This window comes from Octopus bimaculoides, chromosome 11 (assembly GCF_046866305.1).
Source record: "Octopus bimaculoides isolate indiv1 chromosome 11, ASM4686630v1, whole genome shotgun sequence".
Lineage (NCBI taxonomy): Eukaryota > Metazoa > Mollusca > Cephalopoda > Octopoda > Octopodidae > Octopus > Octopus bimaculoides.
Genome location: NC_142938.1, coordinates 24,262,917 through 24,289,616, shown reverse-complemented (window position 1 = coordinate 24,289,616; position 26,700 = coordinate 24,262,917). Strand labels below are relative to the sequence as shown.

The window sequence follows — 26,700 nt, the reverse complement described above, 5'->3', positions numbered from 1 at the left end:
ACAAATCATCATCATCATCATCATTGTTTAATGTCTATTTTCAATGCTGGCATGGGTTGGAAGGTTTGACAGGAGCTGGAGAGCTGCCAGGCTCCAATTGTCTGTTTTGGCAAGATTTCTATGGCTGGATGCCCTTCCTAATGCCAACCACTTTACGGAGTGTCCTGGGTGCTTTATATGTGCTGTTGGCATGGATGCTTTTATGTCTCACCTAGCACAAATGCACTCTGTGTGGCACTGATACAAGTGCATTTTATGTGGCATGGCACAAGTGCATTTTACATGGCACTGTTATGAGTGAATTTTACGTGGCACTAGTACCTGCAAGACAAAGACCTTCTGGCTTAGAGACGGGGTGGGCATTGCCAAACCATGGATTTATATATCTAGTTCAATAACAAAGCATTGTGTTGATATTCGTTTACTTGTTTCAGTCATTGGACTGTGGCTATGCTGGGGCACTCCCTTAAAGAATTTTATTTGAATGAATTGGCCACAGTACTTTATATTTTAAGCCTGGTGCTTATTTTATCAGTTTTTTTTTTGCTGAACTGCTAAGTTACAGGGATGTAAACATACCAATGCTAGTTATCAAGTGGTAATGGGAGATACACACACATATAGGCTTCTTTCAGTTTCCATTTACCAAATCCACTCACAAGGCTTTGATCAGCCTAAGGCTATAGTAGAAGACACTTGCCCAAGGTGCAATGCAGTGGGACTGAACCCGGAACCATGTGGTTGAGAAGGTAGCTTCTAAACCACACAGCCATTCCTGTGCCTATATATTTGGTAGTGAATATGTAAAATTTTGTCCTTTAATTGCCCTACAAAAACAAAAGGGTGCTCCTTCAACGTCTTAAGGATTTTCATATAGAGGAGACAAGGAATAATTGTTGACAAAGTATTTTTTTGTTTTTAATTTCTAAATGTTTAATTTTTTTTATTCAGTGCAATTATTTTTAGGACCTGAGATGTTTGTGGGTTTATTTCATCAATATATTTCATCTTCTTATATAGCATGAGTTCTTCAGCAATGATGAAGAAACAGTACAGAAAGCAGCTAGGTTACTTGTTAAAATTGGTTGCTGTCACTATTGTGTTCTTCGCTTCATGGGTGAAAAAAAGTTACACTTTTATCACAGAAACAGAAAAGTAAGTGACCTGATATAGAAGTTGTGTTTTCTTGCTTTCAATATTTCAGTATTTTTATCTCTTTAAAGACTGCAAGCTGGCAGAATCGTGTGCATGCCAGGAAAATTTCTTAGCGGCATTTCATCCATCTTTACGTTTTGAGTTCAAATTCCACTGAGGTCAACTTTGCCCTTCATACTTTCAGGGTCGATAAAATAAGTACCAGTTGAGCACTGGGTCCGATGTAATCAACTTACCCCATTTCTCTAAATTGCTGGCCTTGTACCAAAATTTGAAACCAATATTTCAATATTTTTATCTCTTTAAAAGTGAAGAGCTGGCAGAATCATGAGCATGCCAGACAAATTGTTTAGTGGCATTTTGTTCATCCTTACATTTTGAGTTCAGATTCTGCCAAAGTCAACTTTCCCTTTCATCATTTCAGAGTCGATAAAATAAGTACCAGTTGAGCACTGGGGTTGATGTGAATGACTTCCCCCCCACCCCGAAATTGCTGGTCTTGTGCCAAAATTTGAAATCAATATTTTTATCTCTTTCCTGTTCCAGCTTGGGCACTCATCCTCTCTTTTATAATGTGAGCAGACATGTAGCACCTCTACAGCAAGAAACTTCTGTTCTGACCCCTTCTCTCAGATTTTAACCCCTCATCTCCCAGCCTAAAGCTATCTCCCTCTCTACTGTAGTCCCATTCAGTCAAAGGGAATCTTAGTCATGCAAGCTGCAAGGCAACCTTAGTAGTGCTGGGAGTCTTGGAAAAAGTACCCAGTGTATGAGTAATATGGCTGGTGTTAGGAAGGGTATCCAGCTGTAGAAACCAGGCCAAAGAAGATGTTGAAGTATGGTGTAGTCCTCAAACTCGTTGGATACCACCAAGTCATTCAACTTCTGCCAGTGTAAACCATGTACGTTAAATGACAATGATGATGAATAGTTCCATGCTGCAAAACTTTAAGTATCTTGGTTGTCGTCATCAATCTTTTTATGTTCACTTTTTTTCCCATGCTGTGATGAGTTGGATGAAATTTCTATGGCTGGGGGCCCTTCCTGAGGCCAAACCTTATTTTTCAGTAAAGTACCTTGTTCCATTGGTCTTCACACATTTGACTGCTGAGCTGCAGGACATGAGCAGACACCTCTGCTGCCCAAGTGGTATGAAGACATACAGAGACTAGCATGCACACATCAGTCTGCCTGCCTGCTTGCCTGTATTTCAAAAATAGCCTGCACTGATTTCAAACTCCCAACCCAAGAGTTGGTGACCCTGTACCTTAACCAATTAGCCACATATTAATTCTGCATGTTGTAACTGTAACCTGTTGAAATTTTATTGATTTAATAATTTGTTTATTTTTAGCCAGAGATTGTGAAATTTATTCATGGAATATGTGGTGAAGATTCAGAAATACAACCTGAGGAAGCAGAGAAAATTTGTATCTGTTGTTTAGGAATTCTTCAACAGTTCTGCTCAGATACTTTCACACAAAAAGTAAGTCTGTTGAAATGTACTCTTAGAGTGTGATGGTCTTCTAGACTCATTAGGTCTGTATCTGCTGCTTTTTCAGTTCTTGATGGTTTTTTTAATTCCTTTATTGGTTTTGGTCATTGGACTGTGGCCATGCTGGTACACTGCCTCTAAGTGTTTAGTTGATCATGTTACTGTCAATATAAGTCTGCTAGTTATGTTACCTATTTGTCTAATTGGCCAAGTCTTTAGAGTGGTGAACTGGATGCTTCACAGGACCTGTCCTGACTATGCTCTGAGTTCAAATCCTAACAAGGTCAACTTTGCCTTTCAACCTTTCGTTGTTGATAAACAGAAAAAGACAATTCAAAGCGATGGATTAGCAGAAGTGTAAGAAGGTTGAACTGGATGTTGTTTATTCCATTTGTTTGTGTTATGAGTTCAAATTCAGCTATGACCTACTTGAGTGAAAAAGCATCTTTCACTAATCATACTTTATAATCTTAGATGATAAAAGACACACCAGGCAATGTTGACACTGATATACAAAAATGTGGGATGATGATAATTTGAAAGCCTCTGGTCTTATATACATATATAGTAAAACACACACACACACACACACGCACACACTTGTGGTACTGGAAGGTAGCAGCTTCACTAGAAATAGGATGAACTCTGAAGCCATAGAGAGCTCACTTATTTAAAACAAGCATGTTGAAAAGTGGGCAGTGAATAAAAATTATAACTCCTACCTCTGCAAAGTCTGCAAAAGAAGCTAAATTTAAAGATATTCACCTCACTATGCTTGCTTATTTGTGTGAAGGCTTCGGAGTGCATCTGACTCCTATTTCTAGCAAAGCTGGCACTTACCAGTACCATAATTATATTATATATATATATATATATATATATATATATATATATATCCTAAACTTGTACTGTTCATGCTTTGGATGGCCACTAATATCATTATTTACTAGTAATATCTCTATATATTTATAAATTATTCACTTAGCTCGTTTCAGAATGTGCCTTGGGCCTTCACACGAACAAACAAGCATGGTGTGGTGAATATTTTTAAATTGAGCTTCTTTTACAATAGGCTTAGTTGAGAAAGAACAAGTGCCCCTTAGCACAAATCCCAAAATCAGCACTAAGTTATCTGCCATTTCTTTTGCAGACTTTGCAGAGGTAAGAATTATAGTTTTTATTCATTACCTGCTTTTCACCATGCTTGTTTTAAATAAGTTAGCTTTCTGTGGCTTTAGAGTTCATCTGACTCATATTTCTAGCAAAGCTGGTACTTCATAGTACAATAATTATATTATATATATGTATAAATATATATATATATATATGTTCCTAAACTTGCTTGCACAGTTCATGCTTTGGATGGCCACTAATATTATTATTTACTAGTAATATCTTTATATAGGCGCAGGAGTGGCTGTGTGGGAAGTAGCTTGCTTACCAACCACATGGTTCCGGGTTCAGTCCCACTGCGTGGCACCTTGGGCAAGTGTCTTCTACTATAGCCTCGGGCCGACCAAAGCCTTGTGAGTGGATTTGGTAGACGGAAACTGAAAGAACCCCTTCGTATCTATGTATATATATATATATATATATATATATGTATGTGTGTGTGTCTGTGTTTGTCCCCCTAGCATTGCTTGACAACCGATGCTGGTGTGTTTATGTCCCCGTCACTTAGCAGTTTGGCAAAAAGAGACCGATAGAATAAGTACTAGGCTTACAAAGAATAAGTCCCGGGGTCGATTTGCTCTACTAAAGGCGGTGCTCCAGCATGGCCACAGTCAAATGACTGAAACAAGTAAAAGAGTCAAAAGAGTATACTTATAAATTATTCACTTAGTTCATTTCAGAATGTGCCTTGGGCCTTCTCATGAACAAGCAAGCATGGTGTGGTGAATATCTTTAAATTGAGCTTCTTTTGCAGTAGGCTTAGCTGAGGAAGGACAAGTGCCCCTTAGCACAATTCCCGAAATCTTTACTAAGTTATCTGCCATTCCTTTAGTGGACTTCACAGAGGTAAGAGTTATAATTTTTATTCACCACCCATTTTTCACTATGCTCGTTTTAAATAAGTGAGCTCTCTATGGCTTCAGAGTTCATCTGACTCCTATTTCTAGTGAAGCTGGTACTTCCCAGTACAATAATTATATTATATATATATGTATAAATTTATATATATGTTCATAAACTTTCCTGCACAGTTCATGCTTTGGATGGCCACTAATATTATTATTTACTATTAATATCTCTCTCTCTCTCTCCTATATATATATATACACACACACACACATATATATATATACATGTGTATGTAGGTATGTATGTAGTTATGCATGCATGCACATCTACAGCTTGTGCTTCACACATTTCTGTATATAACTGCATATTTCATTTGCCAGTGAGTGTATTAGCAAACTTAGTGATCGTTAATTAACTTTTTCCAAGCCATATTTTTAACAAATTACTCTGTTTCAAATAGTTTTTGAGAATCATCAAAAATTTGGATGAATTTAGTAAAACAGCTAACTCATATGTTATTAAAACTAGTTCGAGGAAACATAATAAATAGATATATGATATATAAATATAACAAATAGCACATGATATAATATATAGGTCCTTACATAATATAATATATAATCATGTGTATAATAAGTAAATATAATGAATAACAATCTATAAGCATGATATAACAATAAGTTCGTACTTCTAGTTATAATGGAAGGTTTTAATTTAAATATGAATAACTTAAGATAATGGTCACAATATTGTCTTGCAACTTGATCTCACTGGTGTCATGGTCATGAAAAATGCACCAGTATATTTTGTAAAATGGTTAGTGTCAGTAAGGGCATCAGGTTATAGAAAGCATGCCAAAGCAGATATTGGAGCTTGATGCAGTCCTCTGGCTCATTAGATCCTGTCAAACCACCCAACCCATGCCAGCATGGAAGACAAATGTTAAATGATGAAGGGCTGGTGTCAATAGAGTTAATAGAGTCATGTTTTATGCATTTCTATAAATAACTATTTGCTTGACCTTGACCTTGTTTGTGTGTCTGACTAATCAAAACCTGTTGCTTTCTCTTCTAACAGATTATCGAACATGTAAAATCTTCCGGCTACATTTTCTCCAATTATTTGTGTTCTCTCATGTTACCAGTGTCTTTGATTGTCCGCCAGGTAATTTGAACTTGTGTACTTTGTGTTTTCATTACATATATTCTTTTATTCTTTTCTTGGTTTCACTTGTTGCATTGTAGTTATGCTGGAGCACTACTTTCAAGTTGATATATATCAACTGCAGTACTTGACTCTCTTTTGATGAAAGGCAAATTTGACCTGGGTGAGATTCAAATATAGAACATAATGGGAAGTAAATCAAGTACCACAAGGTACTTTGTCTGGTGCTCTACTGAATCTGCAATCGCCACTTCACATTTATTTTGTGATTACTATGACAATGTAGGGCTGAGAGGAGCCAATGACATGACAGATTTTCTAATCCTAGTGTGACTATAAAATGCACCCTGTACACTTTGGAAAGGGGTTAGCATTAGGAAGGGCATCCTATTGTAGAATCTTGGCCAAAAATTGAGATGTACAAACAAGACATGGTCTACTGATTCACGAGGAAGGTAGTAACTCTGAACAAAGATAGACACAGGCCATGATTTCCTATACAATTCATACCAGAATGAATTGGATGATGTTAAAAAAAAGTTATAATAATGGTTGCATTATGTCCTTCAGTGAAAATATACCACCTGTAGTAATTGTTTTTGCTGCATGATAAACTTCCTGCTGTTTCTGTGAAGATCTACAAATTTAATTTATAGGCAGTGACAAGTGACAGACCTTTGGCAATATACTGTTCTTGAGAAAACCTGTCAAGCTAAGTGAGATTGTAGTTGTGGCTGATGCCAATGTTATGTAACGGGCACCTGTGCTGGTGGCATGTAAAAAGCACTCACTACACTCTTGGAGTGGTTGGTATTAGGAAGGGTAACCAGCCATAGAAACCATGCCAAATCAGACTGGAACCTGGTGCAGCTCCCCAGCTTACCAATTTTCAGTCAAACCATCCAACTCATTCCAGCATGGAAAATGGACGTTAAATGATGATGATTATACCAGTTCTTCACTTCATTTCACTTTGTTAAAACACTTTCATTCTGGAGAATTTACAGAGTAGTTGGTGTTAGGAAAGGCATCCAGCCATAAAAACCCTACCAAAATAGATACAGTAGCCTAGGGTAGTTTTTCTACCTGGCTGGCTCCTGTCAACCATCCTACTTACGCATGCATGGAAGATGGATGTTAAATGATGATGATGATGATCAATAAATTGACTTTCTAACTATATTCCATTCTGTTTATATTGTTTACACTAATGGTGATCTGTCAGAGGGATGGATGAAGAAACATTTGACAATTTAGGTCTACTTCTTATCATCATCATCCTCATCATTGAATGACTACTTTTCCCTGCTTGCATGGGTCAGACAGAATTTATTGAAGCAAATTTTCTATTGCTGGATGCCCATTCTGTCTCCAGCCTTTATCAATTTTCTAATAAGAGAATATTTCCCCATAGCTAGAGATGCTTTATACAGAAGGCTTTATGACAAAGTGGCTCTTTTATAACCATCATATGATGTCCATACAACAGTATACACAAACACACATACATGGATATATATATATATATATATATATATATATATATATATATATATATATATACACATACACACATATATATATATATACACTGACATGCATGAAGTAAATAGAGAGACACCTTTAATTTTCAAAATCTTTTATTTAATATGCAAAGTGAACAATTGAAATGTAATCGATAGGTAGGACTACATACTTTGGTATTTAGTTGACATTCCCTTTGCAGTTTTTAATTCAGAAACTCTTTTTGGCTTTGAACTGATGAGCTTTGTGATTGTCTCTTGTGGAATTTCTGCCCACTTTTCATGCAACAATCGAAGCAATTCATCTTTAGATTTAAGTTTCTGTCAAGTTTTTCATATAGCTTTCAAAGATTTTCAATTGGGTTCGTGTCAGGAGATTGTCTCGGCCAAGGAAGCTTTTTGATCCCATTTTCAGTCAGCCATTATTGATTCCTTTTTGCTGTGTGCCATGGAACCCCATCTTCCATGAATAAAAATCAATTTTCTGTTATGTTATCGTGTGAATACATCAGAAGTAGTCCTTGCTTAAGTATTTTGATGTACTTTTCAGAGTTTATAGTTCCAACACATTCGATCAGCTCAGAACGATCATTGTTGATGACAGCTCCCCATACCATTACAGAGAAAATCACTCTATTCCAAAATGAACTAGATTTTTCTGACATCTCCTTAGCCCATTTCTTTCTTTTCATGATATTAATTGGTTGAAGGAGAGGTTTTCTTCTAGCTGCTCGTCCATAATACCCAAGTTTATGCAGATATGTAGCACACACTCTTGGACTAACTTCTAGCTGTTTTGCAGTGTCAGAAGTGTTCGAACGGGGTTCGTTTTCCACAATTCTCTTCAAACAGTGAAGCTTCCTTTCTGAGGGTCCAGGTCAGCTAGGACGAAAATCTGTTGATTCTTTTCCTTGGCTTTTGAATTATAATTCTATTAACATTAGCAAGAGGAATTTGAAGATTTTCGGCAATTTTTCGCTGGCTAAGACCAGCCTCAGATTGCCCAACAATACGACCTCTTTGGAAATCTGACAGTTCTGCTGAATTTTTGTGCATGGCATAGTTACTCTTTGCAAATGTTTAATATAATGACACCTGGAATGAAAAGAATAATTACATTGTAAATTCTACACCGCTGAAAACATATTAAGATGCTATGATTAGAAATTTTGAAAATCAAAGGTGTCTATTTACTTCCTGCATGTCTGTGTGTACGACAAGCTTTTAGTTTCCATCTACCAAATCCACTCACATAGCTTTGGTCAGCCTGGTGCTATAGTAAAAGACACTTGTTCAAGATGTCACACAATGTGACTCCAATAGCTTTTATGGCTCAGTAATACATTTCTTTAGCTCTAATTATTAATTACTTGCACATCTTATGAAATGAAATTAACATAAACCCTGGAGGTGTAAGAGAAAAGTTCATCCATGCTAGAAGTTTAACTCAGAACATAACTGAATGAAACTAATTACTACAAAGTATTTTGTCCAGAGCTCAGCCTTACCTGCCATCCATCTCCTTGAAGCTATGTCACAATCTCTATAAGCTTGGAGATGATTGTTTACTATTGTTTTTTTTTTCCTTCTATTTTGTCTCAGTCATCGGATTGACACCATGCTGGAGCACCACCTTGAAGGTTTAGCCAATGAGATCAACACTAGTATTTATTTTTTAAATCTGGCATTTATTCAATTGCCCTTATTTTGCTGAACTGCTAAGTGATGTGTACATACACAAACCAGTGCTGATTGCTAAGCTGTGGTAAACACACAAATGTGCAGACACAGGTACACATATGTGCACACACCACATACACACGCATGCACACCACGCACACACACACACACACACTATTTGCAGAAGTGGACAAACAGTATTAGGCTACGTAAATCAAGTGATTTGGACTACAAATGATAACCATTATTAATGTTTACCTCCAGGTCAGTTCTGATCAAGCAGATTTATGATCAAAAAGCATTCCAACTGTAAAAGATATACTTTCTTTCTTCCCTTTCTTTTTTGGCCTAGTTTACCTTGGGCTATATTATCTAAAGTGCTCTAGCTAATGTGTCCTAAGAAAATGGGTTGTGATTTTAGTGAGTTGTGGCTGCTATTTCTAGTAAGTTGAGTGACCATGTAGGAGGCTTGTTTTGAAATTTGGTTACTGAGAACTAAGTATTACCTGACTATAAATGGTTGTTTTAGTAATTGGTGTTGTTGACTTCCTCCCCCCTTTACCACCTTATGTCTCTCACTCTCTCTGCATATTCTTGTGACCTGACTATTAAAAGCTGTTGTCTTAATAATTGATGTTAAAAATAAAATGTTCCATGCTTTTGGTAAATAGAATGTGAATTCTAAAGAACAAAAAATGTATATACAGAATTATTGAATAGAAATTATTGTTGCTTTTCAGCATTCAGTTTACCTTCATTTAAGAGATGAATTTGTGTAAGTAGTTTTTATGATAAAACATTTTGAAACTAATACGTGTGTGTATGTATGTGTGTAATTATACATGATAAGAAGTATACACTGTTTACAGTTGTTGGATTGGTTTTCTCATCTTGATTGTTGCTTTCATTATATTTTGGCTATGTATCCTCCAGTCTTCTTCATGTGTTTTATGATTAATCTTAGTGCCTTAGACCAAAGAACTGAAGTATTTTGGATTGCAAGACAGTATGTGGGAGAAAACCGTGATATCATAGAGAAATGTGTGACTGTTAACCAATGCTTTTATCCACTATGCTATGACTGTAGGCAGTGACCAAGTGAATTTTTAAGACTTTTAAACCTCCATTGATGTCACTGCTTACAGGCATAGCATAATAGATAAAGGCATTGGTTAATGCAGTGCAGTCACCTCTGGGTTCTATGTTCAAACCCAGACATGGCACTAAGGTGAATCACAAGACATTTGAAAAAGGCCAAGACATAGCGAAAGCAACAATCAAGATGAGGAACCCACTCCAATTGTAAAATGCACTGCACCAATGCCTCAATAATATATTTGTTTAACCTGATAGTATGGGAAATATATATAATATAAATATATAATATATATATACATATAATATAAATATTATATATATATATATATATATATATATAAACAATTGCTGCATGGAAGGTGTTTATAAACACCTAAGTAAACCTGTCTCCTAGCTTCCCTTTTGGCAATCTGATACAGTTCCCTGCTACTACTGTTCTTCCAGTCATTCCATGCCTGCTTCTTTTCCCTAATGGCCTTGTCAACTACATTGTTCCACCACCATAATATATATAATATATATATAATATAAATATTATATGTGTGATATAAGGTGGTGAGCTGGCAGAATTGTTTGGATACCATGCAAAATGCTTAGCAGCATTTTGTCCACCTTAACGTTCTGAGTTCAAATTCTGCTGAGGTCGTCTTTGCCTTTCATCCTTTCGGGGTTGATAAATTAAGTATTAGTGAAACACTGGGGTCTATGTAATTAACTAGTCCCCTCCCCTTAAATTTCAGACCTTGTGCCTTTAGTAGAAAGGATTATAGATATAATATAATGTAAATGTAATATATATATATATATATATATATATATATATATACGCATACATATATATACATACATATATATAATATTTATTTAAAATTGTAAGGTTTGATTTCAAGGGAGATTTGGCTGTTATTTTTAGCAGAACAAGTGACCATATAGAAGTGTCTTATGGTTTGAGTGATGACAAAGAGTCTCTCTTGTTAGTGTAAACAACCACAAAGAGATTTCCTTGGGAGCTCAAGTGGCTATATAGATAGTCCTTTCTCTGGGCAGCAGATTATTTCATGTTTAAGAATTTGTTTTTGCTTTTGAAATACTCAGTTATTATCTTACTTTTCTTTTCAATATTGCAACAGTGCTATGTACCATGGTATCTCAGATGATGACATTCCTGCTGTCAAAGAAGTATGGAAATGGCAGAATGGACCAATATTAGCAGATGCTTTGGCTGCTCCTTTCAATATGAAGGTAACTTTATGTTCAAAAGAATTTCCATGAATGTACTAGGTGTGGGTGGAGGCGCAATGGCCCAGTAGTTAGGGCAGCGGACTCGCAGTCATAAGATCGTGGTTTCGATTCCCAGACCGGGCGTTGTGAGTGTTCATTGAGCGAAAACACCTAAAGCTGTACTCCTTCATCACAACTTTATCTCACTCTTACTTCCTGTTTCTGTTGTGCCTGTAATTCAAAGGGTCAGCCTTGTCACACTGAATATCCCCGAGAACTACGTTAAGGGTACACATGTCTGTGGAGTGCTCAGCCACTTGCACGTTAATTTCATGAGCAGGCTGTTCCGTTGATCGGATCAACTGGAACCCTCCACATCATAAGCGACGGAGTGCCAACAACTAGGTGTGGGCATGGCTATGCGGTTGAGAAGTTTGCTTTCTATCCACGTGGTTTCAGGTTCAATCTTACTTTGCAACACCTTGGGCAAATCTTTTACTATATTTCTGAGTCGATCAATGCCTTGTGAGTGGATTTGATAGATAGAAACTGAAAAAAGCCAGTCATATATATTTGGTATTCTGATCCTGAATGCGCTTAGTTTCTGTAAGATGCCTACAAAAGTTTAAGATGCACGGAGCCAAATCAAACTGTTTTAAATAATACTATGTCTGTATGGGTGGAGGTGCATGGCTTAGTGGCTAAGGTGTTGTGCTCATGGTAATAGTTTTGATTCCTGGACTGGGCAGCACGTGTTCTTGAGCAAAACACTTCATTTCACACTGCTCCAGTTGGCTCAGCTGGCAAAAATGAGTAACCCTTTGATGGACAGGTGTCCCATCCAGGTGGGGAATATATATGCCATGGAAACTGGAAAACGGGTCCTATGAGTCTATATGACTCTTGAAAGCTATATGTACAGGGGTTGGACAAAATGGAAACACCTTAAAATTTCAAACAAATTTATTTTAATATGAGGTAGGACCACCTTTGGCAGTAATTACAGCTTGAATTCTATGAGGTATGGACTTGTACAAAGTTTGAATTGTTTCCAAAGGAATTTTTGTCTACTCTTCAGCTAAAACAGTCTCCAGTTCTTGTAGTGGTGAATGTAGGGGATATTGACTCCTTACTTGTTTTTCTAAAATGCACCACAAACGTTCAATAATATTGAGATCTGGGGACTGTGGTGGTCAGATAAGATGTTCAACTTCACTAGAATGTTCCTCGTGCCATTCAGTAACAACTTTAGCTGTGTAAATTGGTGCATTATCATCCTGAAAGATTGCGTTTCCCTCTGGAAACAGTTCCGCAACCATAGGATGAATTTGATCAGATAAAATGCTTAAATAGACTTGACTATTAATTCTGTCATGAAGGGAAACCATTGGGCCGGCGGATTTCTAAGATATAGCCCCCCTCCCAATCATCACAGATCCTCCTTCATGTTTAACAGTTGGAAGAAGACAGTCTGGGTCAAATGCTTCGTTTGGTTGTCTCCACATGTATACTCAGCCGGTGGTCGGAAATAAGGTAAAGGATGACTCATCCGAGAAAATAACATTCTTCCACTGCTCTAGGGACCAATTCTGTAGGTTTTTACTCCACTCTAAACGCTTAGCAACGTTTGGTTTTGAAAGTAGTGGTTTTCTGATTGCAGCCTTCCCATAAAATCCAGCTTTGTGCAGCTCCCAGTGAACAGCATTTTTGAAAACTGGGTTCTCAAGGTGGTCATTAAGCTCTGCAGTAATTTTGAGAGCTGTACTTTTGAGATCCTTTCTAACAATTCATGTAAGAGTCCGATGGTCCCTATCTGAAAGTTTTGGTTTTGTTTCGACAAACATTTCAGCTGTTTTTGTTAAGCTAGCGCCTGCCATATGAGCACCAACAGTTTGACCTCTTTGAAAGTCTGATAGATCTGTCATTTTAATGAATTTTAATTACTTTTTTCTGATGATATCTGAAAAGAAACAGCAATTTTAGCAAAACCTTAAGCAACACTAATAACAAATCAAAAAACATAAAAATAAACAAGCTTTTGACAGTTTTATAGATATTTCAAAATTATGATGCTATGATACTACATGTTTCCATTATTTTGTCCAACCCCTGTATGTATATTTGTGTGTGTGGATGTTTGTCTGTCTGTCTGTCTTCACATGTGCTTGCATGTTTTCATCATGTTTACTTGTTTGTAAGCAATAGCTTCTTACCTGTGTCATTAGCTTTCAATTCTTGACATAGAACATGACCAAGTTGTTAGCTGTTCAAAAGACTGGGAAATTATTACTTCACTTGGATACAAAGTGAGGTTTGGTGATAGGAAGGACATCTGGCTGTAGAAAAATTCTGCTTCAACATACTCTCGTCTGACCTATGAAAGCATGGAAAAGTAGATGTTAGAACAATGATGATGATTATAGTAACCTCTTAGTATTTTCACAAACCTTTGCAAGGTAGGTTGTTGATCAATCAGACTGCTGTGACCATTCTGTGATCATCATCATTCAGCATCTGTTTTCCTTAGGTTAGACAGTTTGACTGGAACTGGTAAATGGAGAGCTGCATCAGGCTCCAGTTATTTGTTTTGGCTTGATTTCTAAGGCTGACTGCCCTTCCTAATGCCAACCACTGTACAGAGTATACTGGGTACCTTTTACATGACACTGGCACAGGTGTCTTTAACATGTCACCAGCACTGGCCATGACCACAGTTTCACTTAGCTTGACATGTCTTCTCAAGTACAGCAATTCACTACAAGTTTGGTCACTTGTCATACCTCTGTAAAACTCAACATCTGAAAATCATGTTTCACCTCCTTGTCCCATGTCTTCCTGGGTCTACCTCTTTCACAGGTTCCCTCCACAATTAGAGATCGGTACTTCGTTACGAAGCTGTCCTCATCCATACACATCACATGACCATACCAGTGCAGTCTTCTCCCTTGTACACTATATCTGATGCCTCTTATACCCAATTTTTCTCTCAAAACACTCTCTGTCATACATGCATAAGACTACTTTATCTAACATGTCTTATTTTTTTAAAACATTAAAGTGTAATTTTATTCAACATAATTCCACAGCTTAGCAATGTGCAGACACTGAACAAGTGTGTGTTTGACAGTCTCATCGCACTTGTTGAGTACTAGACTTGGACAGGCCTAGTTTATGGCACTGTTGCACCTATAGAATCTACCCTAAACTGGCAAAGCCCTCATTAGCACTTTCAAACTAGAATCTTTTCGAAATTATCCATAGCCCTTGAACTGAAAATGTTCTGGAATGAACTACTTAATTGCTCTTTGTCAAACTCAGAACCTCATAACCAACTTATAATTATTCTGTTTCTCAGTTAAAATTACAATGTTCTGCTGTTTGAAAGAGTCAAAAAATTTAATATACTGTGGTGAGTTATGACATTGATACATCTCTTCAATATTATAGTGAAGTGAAGGCAGCGAGCCGGCAGAATTCTGACTTCAAATTCTGCCGAGGTTGACTAAGCCTTTTGTCTTTTTGTGGCTGATAAAGTAAATACCAGTTGAACACTGGGGTTGATGTAGCCTCCCTTGAACTTGCTGGCCTTGTGCCAGAATTTGAAACCAATATTTTAGTGAAGTGAAAGCAGTGGGTTGGCAGAATCATTTGCATGCTGGGCAAAATGCTTAGCATTATGTCTGTTTAAATTCCACTGAGGTCGACTTTGCCTTTCATCCTTTTGGGTTTGATAAAATAAGTACCAGTTGAGCACTGGAGTTGATATAATTGACTTGACCCCTGCCCCAAACTTGCTGGCCTTTACTAAAATTTGAAATCAGCATTATAGTGAAGTGAAGCATTGTTATTCATCCCAAGGACAACACCGTAATCCTAAAATGTATTACAGACGCTGCCTTTTCTTTGTCACAAAGTTGTACCCCATTCTCTGTTGAGGTTCTCTCATTGAATCAAAGGGTGGTTGTTGAGAAAAAGAGTGGAGTAGTAGTAGACTTAATATGGTACTGCATGTTTCTACCTTCTGAACCGAACTGCTAGAACTTAACAGAATAAGTACCATTAATATATATATTTTTCCATTCATAATTTACCTAAGACTATATGATAAAATGTGTTTGTCCTTTCTTTAAGAGTGCACTCTGAGGGAGGTTTTTGTTGATATTTGTAGCAGGTTAAGCCAATGCATTGAAGTTCCCTCAACTTCTACTTGGGCTGTCATTTTATCTTAATATTTCAATTTCTCTTTATGCAGAGTCCGTTTGAATTGAACATAACGTTCACCTACCCACATTCCAACAAAGAATGCGGTTTCCTGTAAGTATTTACTGTTGTTATCTGCAATATTATTACTATTATTGTTGTTGTTGTTAATGTTATTGTTACCACCACTGCCACAGCAGCAGTGAGCTGGTGCAATTATTAACATGCCAGACAAAGTGCTTACTGACATGTCTGTCTTCACATTCTGAGTTCAAATTTCACTGAGATTGACTTTGCCTTTCATCCTTTCAGGGTTGATAAAATAAGTATTAGTTGAGCACTGGGATTGATGCAATTGACTTAACCCCTCCAGAATTGCTGGCCTTGTGGCAATATTTGAAATCATTATTGAGAGAGAGAGAGAGAAATACACACACACACACACACATAGGTATTCATACTTATCAGATGTGTGTGTGTATGTATATATATATACATACACACACATACATACATACATTGTTAGTAACAAGTCATATAAACTCCACAGGGTATGTTGTAATTAGTCTTGAATATTTTTCATTGAAAGTGTTGAAAGTAACAAAGAGCCTTTCCCTCAGAGTGAAAGGCTGATTGTATGATACCTTGTATGGACAGCTATGCTACATGGCAGTGAAACATGGGCTGTGACTGCTGAGGACATGTGAAGGCTTGACAGAAATAAAGCCAGTATGCACCACTGGATGGGTAATGTCAGTGTACATGCACGACAGAGTGTAAGTGATTTGAGAGAAAAACTGGGTTTACGGGTCATCAGATGTAGCATACAGGAGAGAAGACTGCTGGTATGGCCATGTAATATGTATGAATGAAGACAGTTTCATCAAAGTTGCCAAACTCTAATTGTGGAGGGAACAGGTGGAAGGGGTAGACCCAGGAAGACGTGGGATGTAGTAGTGAGAAAGGATCTTCAGATGGTGGACCTCACAGAGCAGATGACAGGACCAAGACTTCTGCTGGTTTGCTGTACTTGAGAAGTCACGTCCAGCTAAGTGAATATGTGGTTGTCCTTGCATACAGGTTTGTCCTCTGAATCCCTCTCCATCTGAGCATTCCTAATGTTGCAGACTCGTGGGTGCTGGTGCCACATAAAAAGCACCTGTACCAGTGCCACATAAGAGCACCCATGTCAGTGCTGTGTAAAAGTACACAGTACACTCAGTAAAGTGGTTGGTGTTAGGAAGGGTATCCAGTCATAGAAACCATGACAAGACAGACAATGGAACTTGGGCAGCTCCTGCCAAACCATCCAACCCATTCCAGCATGGAACATGGATGTTAAACGATGATTATGAGGATGATATATATATATATATATATATATATATATATATATATATATGTGTGTAAATAGCTATAGATATATATGTGTCTCTCTCTCATTAATCAAATTATATATATAGTCTAGTTTCCCAAATTTTCGATTGATGGGGATATATAATTCAAGTGGGTACCAATATGCACTTCTACCAATTGATAATGCTGGTTAACATTCATAAGCTTATGTACCTTCAGTTGGTTGGTTTAACTATTAACTATTCTTTGTACATTCTCACGCCTGAAAATCCATTTGTCTCTATAGTAACTATGCTTTTCGATGGAGGAGAAATAATGAATCACTTTAAGGAAAACAGAATAGAGAATATCCAATTTTTCATTATGCATTCATTTATGTTCTTTTATTGCCTACTTAACGTTTCCATCACTATCAAGGTGCATCTTTCACATCTTTTAGTGCATTTTGATGCTACAATCCATCAAGGGCTTCATCAGGGTATTTTGACTGCTAATTTGTTTTCTTCGAAATGGAAAATAATACCAACTGAAAAAATTTTTGTTTTCTATTTATTTGTTTATTCAACTGCATGGTGGTATCATTCTAAAAATAGCTCAAACTAACCTTTTAACCCTACTGGTCAAAGGGAGGAATTAACTGCCATAAATGTAGGTCATATTATTATTCATTTCTTTTAAGTTCTTAAAATCTATTTACTGTAATCAATGTTTGTAGCTTTGCCGTCCCCATTTCATTTGATTAATACTATTCATACAATGCTCACAACCACCCCTATAATTGTTGTTCTTACTACTATTATTTTTTATATCTTTATAGCTTCTGTTGTCTAGATGACTAAGTTAGTAGTGGAGGTGGATGCTCTGAGAGTGTAGCCGTGAGAATAAGATAAGGATGGGCTAAGTTCAGAGTGCTCCTACTTGTGCTAGTAGCAAAGGGCCTCTCTCTCAGAGTGAAAGGTAGATTGTTTGATGCCTGTGTGTGAACAGCTATGCTGCAAGGCAGTGAAACATGAGCTGTGACAGCTGAGGACATGCATAGGCTTGAAAGAAATGAAGCCAGTATGCTTTGCTGGATGTGCAATGTCAGTGTGCATGTTTGACAGCGTGTAAGTATCTTGAGAGAAAAATTAGGCATATGAGGCATCAGATGTGGTGTGCAAGAGAGACAACTGTGCTGGTATGGTCATGTGATGCATATGGACGAGGACAGCTGTGTAAAGAAGTGCCGATCTCTAACTACAAAGGGAATCTGTAATGGAGGTAAATCCAGGAAGACATGAAATGAGGTGGTGAAGCATGATCTTCGAACTTTGAGTCTCACAGAGGCAATGACTAGTGATCAAAACCTTTGGTGATGTGCTGTGCTTGAGAGGACCCATCAATCTGAGCAAAATCGCAATCATGGCAGATACCAGTGTCATGCAAATTGGCACCCATGCCAGTGGCACATAAAAGCACCCTGGTGTCATGCAAATAGCACCTGAACTGGTAGCGTGTAAAAGCACCCATTACACTCTCAGAGTGGTTGGTATTAGGAAGGGCGTCCAACTGTAGAAAACCATGCCAAATCAGACTGGAGTCTGGTGCAGCCTTCCGTCATGCCAGCCCAGTCAAACCGTCCAACCCATGCCAGCATGGACAACGGACATTAAATGATGATGATGATGATGAATTATTAGTCTAAGTAGGTAAAATAAAAAAAATTTTGTTTGGAACTATTTTCTCTTTTGAAGAAATCAAATTAGCAGTCAAGCTAATGATGAAGCCCTTGATGGATTGTAATGTCATAATGTACTAAAAGATGTGAAAGATGCGCCTTGATAGCGATGGAAACGTTAAGTAGGCAATTAAAGAATATAAATGACTGCATAATAAAAAATTAGATATTCTCTATTGTCTGTTTTCTTTAAACTGATTACACATACACACACATACACACACACACACATGCATGCACGCACACACTGATACTCAATGAGTAACCTTGATTTGTGTTATTGTTGTCAGTATTGAAAGGGATAAAACAAATTTCTATTTCTTCTTCAGAACTGATATTCATCCCGATATCTTCCGTAAAAGAAAGACCAAAAAGGTGATTGATTCCATGTTTATTCTTATATTTTTTACTGGTTTCAGTCATTAGACTGTACCTTGAAGACCTTTTAGTTGAATGAATCTATTGGTCTCTTTTTTTCAAACCACTAAGTTACAAGAACATGTAAACACACCAACACCTGTTGTCAAGTGGTGGTGGGGACAAAAACAGACAAACACACACATACACACAGGTGTCTTTCAGTTTCTGTCTACCAAATCTACTCACAAGACTTTGGTTGCCCCAAGACTATAGTGGAAGACACTTGCCCAAGGTGCCATGCAGTGAGGCTGGACCCAGAATCATGTATTTAGGAAGCAAGCTTCTTACCACACAGCCATGCTGTAATATTCCATCAGGAAGTAGAGTTGATACTGAAGAGATTAAGATGGCATCTGTAGCACTTTCCAGCAAACTGCATCTCATCTAGTCTAGCTCTTTTGCCTAATCAATCAAGCTACAACTTTTTCTGTTACTTTCATGACCTGGTCCTGCAATTTGATGCCACTATAATTACATCTCTCCATGGGATCCATATTACCCCTTGTGGTCCATATAAGATTTTGGTAAGGAAAATAGTAAATAAGGTCCGCAGTAGTATTTTATGAGTCCATGAAAAAATTTTGCTTTAAAGGTATTTATTGCAAGAAACAGCTAGGTTTCTTTCTCTAACATTGTCCATAGTTCAGTCTACACAAAGGAACATGTGATAGACAAAATAGGGAAGTTGAAAAAAGTATCTATAAAACTATAGGGTGTCCACAAGGTCTGGGTACATGGAGTAGATAAAATCATAACATAAACAATTAAATATAAGAAATAATAATTTCTTAAAGTATGTGTTAATCCCCATGTACCCAGACTTTGTGGACACCCTGTAGTTTTTAACCATCAAATGGCTATGGAGGGTCTACCAGAGTAAAATAGTAATCATAGGAGTCCATGGGTTGAGAACCACTGCTCTAAGGCACCTTCTCTGCTCTAGTGGCAGTTAACTACATTGCTGCTATGCAAGTGATTGGGTATGACTGTTCTGTATAACATCTTTGACTATATGGGTAACAAGGCTGTATCCTACTACAGTTATTCTTGATAGACCTAGGGCTTTCCTTGCCTTCACATCTTTAATTGCTTTATCTATCATACTGTGTGTACTTGGTGCATTTTTTCATATCACCTATACTAGTCGGGTCACCATGCAGTTTGCAATATGAATCCTGAGGCAATGAGGTGTAGAGAGAGGTAAAGTATGAGACAAAAAGGTCGGAGCAACAGGTTTTTTTGCTATAGAGGAACTGTGTGACTACATGCATTTTAGAAGAAAGAGTCGGGGATGATCAAGTAGAGCTGGGAAGCAATAAAGAAAAATAGCTGTGATGAAGTGTCAGGGTAGATTTTCAAGGTACGAGATGGGTAGGAATGAGTGGGTCAGAGGTGCCAGGAATGAGTTGAGGAGTAAAGGATGTCTGATAGGTCTGACTGTGTGGAGCAGCAGAATTGAGATGCTGATACAGTAAACAGGAAAAACAACGAAAGAAGGATGACATGATGTTGGGCAGATAACATGAGTGCATGGGGCAAGAGGCAGGTGCAATGTGTGAAGAGGGTTAAATCTATGGTGGTGGTAGGAGGGGAGGTAATGTGGTGGTACAGTGTAGTGGGGGAATCAATGAAAGTTGGTGGTGAGAACAATACACACACACACATATACACATAATGAGGTTTACTATAAAAGACATTTGCTCAAAGCTGGTGATTTACTTAATTGCTAGTCAGATTTTGCTATGTCTGTTAATTCATATGGCAGGATGAATGGATGAACTTGGTTAAAGGGACCACGAAACATGTATTATTCAATTTTCATTTGTTAGGAGTTGGGTGAGATATAATGTTTAAGTTGTAGGATTGGGATGTAGAGCACCAGTGTGAAGTAGTCAGCTAATGACAGTGGAGTGATCGATGCTTCCCTGTAGAAATGGTCTATAGTATGTATTTAACTAATTTTACTGTTACAAGTAGGAGACTGACTTTTTGTTCCTCATCAAAGCTATTCATCAATTATCGTTTTGTGAAATTGACTTCTAAACTTTGTATTTCTTTCAGGGAGATTGGGAGATGTTCAGTCGTGCAAATGTTGCCAAGGCTGTGTCTGAAACAGTTAATTCCATTTATCAAAAGTAAGTGAAATTTTTTTTTTTTTTTGATTTTATCTTTTTTTTTTTGTTGCGTCACTTATTTTGTAATCTTCTTTTTGGTGAATCAATTCTGAAAACGTTTGGGTGCAAATTTTACATGAGTATAAGCTTTTTTCAACAATTTTTAACCTGAAAATCACCTGCGTAAATTACACAGGTGCGCAAATTGCATGGGTTTTTACAGTATATATAAGTGTACTATCCATATAAGTCTCTCTCTCAAGGCCTGAACTAAACCGAATCACTGCTAGAGCATATAAACACTATGGGACAGTATGATGTTAAATGATTTTTATTGAAGTGTCAACATAAGGCTATTTTTTCATTGGGGAGGATGACCTTTTCTCATATTTGTATCATCTAATGTCCCATATTTTTCTCTACCTCAGTGTTTTGATGACAACCTGTAGTTTGTGAAGTATGGTATTGTCTCTTTCCCTACCACAGACTCTGGTATACGCAAAATCTCTTAATGTGACCTGCTGATAGTTATATTCTGATTGATACAGTGTTTAACTGGAGTTGAAAGTTGCATCATTACATCACTGTATCTCTATCCAGCTATCCTGATGCACATAAACTAAATATATTTTATGAGAGATGTTTAACTCTTTTGATATTAACCTACCTAGTTCATTGATACTAATTTCCTGTCTTAAAGTGATCTGACATCAAAATTTTATGAACATCAACTTAATAGTAACAAACTCATTTTAATAAATTCTTTATTTTCAAAATTAAATGAAACAAAGGCAGAAAATTCCAACAGAAATATGGTAACAAAAGGTTTAACGAGAGATTTTGAACGTAACTAATTGGACTTTTTCAAAAAAGGTTTTGTAATCATACAAAACAAGGTAGCTGAATCTATATTTAGAATTGATAGACTCATTATTCATCTTTCTCAACACTGATCAGAAGTTTGTTTGATCAATGCTGCTTTTAAAGCTAAACAACAACAACAACAACAGCATCCTGAACTTACTTCTAGGTTAGTTCTAGCTATTTCAACGTAGACTGAGTCTTGACAGTAAATGAAGCAAGACCTAAATGGCTGAGATTTTCACTCCTTGCAAAAACATGTCATCTTTAAATTTCACTTTGAGAGAAATCTGAACCATTGCTACAAGATTGCTATGATTGCAACTTGTGGATTTATTGTATACTTTGTTTTAGAGGGGTTGATTGTCTGATTGACTTTCCACTGCATATACAGGGTGTTGAGGCTAAATTTGACAGTTTGCATAAAATGAGAAGAAAACAATATCCCATCTAAAAATAAAAGTATTTTAGAAGATCAAAAATTATCAACTAGATTTTGGCTGGGAGGTAACAGTTTACTCAAAGTAGCTGCCCTAAACTTCTACTATGGCCTCAAGACAGCTTCAGAACCTGGTGCTTGCATTCCACACTGTGTCCCTGGGAAGATCTTTGAACACCTCCTTGATCTTGGCCTTGGTGTTGCAGTCAGAATAACTGCTGTCTTTCTCAACTGTGCTCCACACATAGTAATCTATGGAATTACTATCAGGGTAATTAGGAGGATAGAAATCGAGGCTGGTGAAGTCTCCAACAACCATTTCTGACTCTTTCTAGAGGTATGGCGAGGAGCCAAATCCTACTGCCCACACATGTAGCCTTCTAACAACAACCCTCTCTAGCCAGGGTTTAACTACATTCCCCTGCAACCTCGTAGTCATCTGAATTCATCAGTTGTTGGATGAATTCTGATGTGTGGATGCAGTCAGAACACCTGCTGTGTCCCTTCTTGCTGGCCACTGCATCAATGTCTCTGTTGCAGCTGAGCAGTAGTCATGATGTTGGCATTTTAATACCTGGCATGTCATCATGATACAGGTAACTCTTTTCCAGTATTCAGATGGCTTCTAGTCCTCCATGTCAGTTAACTTTTTCTCAACTACAATTTAAATCTTATGCTCTTCAACACCGTTGTCTGTTCACCAATACATGTAGTTGTGCCTGAAAAATGGAGACTTTAAAAAATCATCAAATTAATCCTGAACACCCTGTAGGTTTATACACTGTTAGAATGGGTACAATTATAAAAAATACTGCCAAGTAACTGTAGCCATGAAAGGGTTAACTTTTAACAACAAAATTTACAAAATAATCATATAAAGTAACTATTCAAAATTCTTACCGGTAATGTTGACTTGAAATTAATTAAATTTAAATAATTAACTTTAGTTTCTTGATTTTTAATTAATTTTTTTCCATATCTTTAGGGTTTGTAAATTTCCTCCATTAACCCCTATGGAGTCTTGTATTTGTGATTCCATCAGATGTCAGCATGATTCAGTGTTTGTAGCAGGTATGTTCTCTCTTAGCTTTCTTTATGTATACTATTTTTTTTATCATTCACTTTTTGCGATGGGTTTAAAGTTATAATCAGTGGCTGTGACATGAAAATATTAGAGCTGCTATTAAAAAACATGTTTAACCCTTTAGCATTCAGATTACTCTGACAAATTTAATACTTTTTAATTCACATAGTTTTGAATTAATCGTGCAGTATCTTGTAACTTTAAGACTTCAATGATGAGATTGTATATTTTTAGAATGACATTGTAGTGTTGGTGTAAGGGTCCAGATCTTGGCAGCTTGAACATAAAACAGATAGAATATTTGGGTTGGATATGGCTGGTTTAAATGCTTAAAGGTTAATAACTCAACATTATGTATTTCAGGTCGATACAACAAGTATTCACGTTTCTTAAGTCAAACCCCTTGGTTAATTGAAGGAGTTAAAAAACATGAAACATCAGTACAAGAACTGATTTGTAATGTCTTAAATGAACGATATGAACCTGTTGGTAAGTTTATTTCTTTTCTGTCCTCTCACAGTTATATTTAAAATATCCTAAATTCTTTTACCCAATTCAAGCTTAAAAAAAAAGGCAATATACATCACTTCTTTTTTTCCTTACATTTTGATTTCCTTATATTTGATTATTCCAAAGCATGTTACTAAAATCTCAAATAATCTCATTGCAGAATGTAAGTTTTCTGCATCTGGTCGTGAAGATGTGGATGTGAAAATGCTTGGCAATGGTAAGTATTGTATTCTTGAAATAGTCACTTGTAATTCTTCATTTGTAAAGAAACATAGTTTTTAAAAAAATTTTAATTCACGATGAGTTGTAAGTGTTAGAGGGAGAAAATCAAAACTAGATACTTCACTGCATCCATTCAATGCTTTACATTTCCCAATTGAAAGTCTGACAAGATCAATTTTTACTTTCCTTTTTTTTTTGTTTACTAGGAAGCAGTGTGCCTGTGTTAGGAAATACATACCAGTAATACACTGGATTCTAAAAGAAACGTTTAAAGCTGACTTACTTTTGGTTATTCATTTACTATATATTTCATAGACAATTGGAGAAGGTGCCACACTCCTGACTCACAGAGTTGTGAGTTCATATCCTACTATAGGCAATATTTCTTGCAAGTTTGATTTTATTTAATCCTTTTGATACCAGCCTGTCTGAAACTGCTCTTGGTTCTATGATACAAACTTTCTGTTATAAAGTCGTTGTCATCATCATCATCATCATCATTTAATGTCTGTTGTCCATTCTGGCATGGATCAGATGGTTTGACCAGAGCTGGCAAGCTGGGGAGCTCCACCAGACTCAGTCTGATATAGTACGGTTTCTATGCCTGGATGTCCTTCCTAATGCCAACCTCTTTACAAAGTGTGCTTGGTGCTTTTATGTGGTACTACACAGGTGTTTTTATATGATGCCACATAGGCACTTTTATGTAGCACCACGTAGGTGCTTTTATGTGGCCCCACTGCAAGCGTTTTACACCTCCAGCAGGATTAGTTTTAATACTTCTGTTATGGGATAAGGTCTTCTTAAGTACAGGCAGGTGCCAGGTATATCGGTCCTTTGTTATCTTGCCTGAAAGTTTCGGCTTCCTGAGGTCGTTCTTCAGTACTTCATCCCATGTCTTCCTGGGTCTCCCACTTCTTTGAGAGATTGACACTTCTTTACGGAGCTGTGGGCATCCATCTGCAAATTAGAATCTCCCAGCAAAATTTCATGTTAATCTACGTTCGAAAGCAAATTTTTTAATTTAATTTTTTTGTCGTTTTTAAAATTAATTGAAACGAACAGAAATAGGTTAACAAAACAGTGAAGAAATTGCTGGAGAAAGGCTGAGTTATTAGATTTCTCATTCTTAAGATTCTATTTTGTAGTCTTTGAAATTTCTAAATGTTATACTTAAAACAATGTACTTATCTGTATATTTGTATATCTCTGTGCAGGTTTAAGAATGTTGGGGTTTTTTTCTTTCTTCATCAAGTATAACTTGCAATGAGATTGATGAGGTTTTTCGAGTGAGATGAGCGTGGCCGTTGCCAGTACCGCCTGACTGGCCTTCGTGCGGGTGACACGTAAAAGCACCCACTACACTCTCTGAGTGGTTGGCGTTAGGAAGGGCATCCAGCTGTAGAAACTCTGCCAAATCAGATTGGAGCCTGGTGTAGCCATCTGGTTTCACCAATCCTCAGTCAAATCGTCCAACCCATGCTAGCATGGAAAGCGGACGTTAAACGATGACGGCGATAGATACATTTTTTAAAGAACTTAGCTGGATTATGAAAAATGACTTTTGGATATATTTCTAATGAGTAGATTGCTTGTTTTAATCACTTTTTAATATAATCAAAATTTTGGTGGTGGTTTAAAAAAATACCTCTAACTTTAATTTATACCTGTCATTATGCTGCTAATAAAAATATTTGTTAATCATGCACCTACCTTCCTAAATTGTTCAAAGTGAAAGTCTCTTTTTAAAGTCTGCATTGCTTTGTCTATACGTTGAGAGACATACAGATACTCACACAAACAACCAAAAGAAAATAACCATGTGTATTATATATTATACACACACACACACACATAGTTTTTTTTTTAAGTTTGTGTTGCATTGTGTTGACAGACTTGCACTTAAAATTCCTGTGCTATTAATTAAAACTTGTTAGTTACTAAGCTGATAACACCACCTATTTATCTATTTTTCACATACTCTCTTTCCCTCACTATATTTCTCTCTCAACAACAACTTTTTCTCTTTCCCTTCTTCCCTATCTCTACATAGATATTGTTATTCCATAGACAGATGGAAATCAGTTTCTCTTTTATAATATAAGATATATCCTGTTGTTGATGAAGTGGTATATATTGTACTGGTGTTGACTAATTGGTATATATTATGCTGGTGTTCAGCCACCAAAATATCATAACATCATTCAAATTATGAGATTTACATCAAAAGATTAATGTTAAATCCATACAAGTGGGTTGATATTAAGAAAGTTCGGGGTTTGAATACAGGCATTTTCAAACATATGGAAGGAGATGAAGTATGACAGTTCTGTGGTTAAGGTTGCTGAACTAATAAGGCCTTGTGAGTCGTTGTCATCATCATCATCGTCATCATCATATGTCCATTTTCTATGTTGGC

The 26,700-nt window shown here is 36.8% G+C and overlaps 1 protein-coding gene across 2 annotated transcripts in view; it reads left to right on the top strand.

The window, feature by feature from the left end:
- LOC106867916 (tRNA pseudouridine synthase Pus10) overlaps positions 1-26,700 on the top strand; it is a 40,967-nt gene that overhangs the window by 5,155 nt on the left and 9,112 nt on the right. For both annotated transcript variants that reach the window (XM_089359668.1, XM_089359669.1), the window contains exons 2-12: positions 1,021-1,155; positions 2,510-2,641; positions 5,750-5,836; positions 9,780-9,814; positions 11,268-11,379; positions 15,611-15,672; positions 18,961-19,006; positions 21,113-21,186; positions 23,451-23,536; positions 23,913-24,038; positions 24,220-24,276. In XM_089359668.1, the coding sequence (XP_089215794.1) occupies positions 1,021-1,155; positions 2,510-2,641; positions 5,750-5,836; positions 9,780-9,814; positions 11,268-11,379; positions 15,611-15,672; positions 18,961-19,006; positions 21,113-21,186; positions 23,451-23,536; positions 23,913-24,038; positions 24,220-24,276 (952 nt within the window). The remainder of the gene's footprint in view (positions 1-1,020; positions 1,156-2,509; positions 2,642-5,749; positions 5,837-9,779; positions 9,815-11,267; positions 11,380-15,610; positions 15,673-18,960; positions 19,007-21,112; positions 21,187-23,450; positions 23,537-23,912; positions 24,039-24,219; positions 24,277-26,700) is intronic.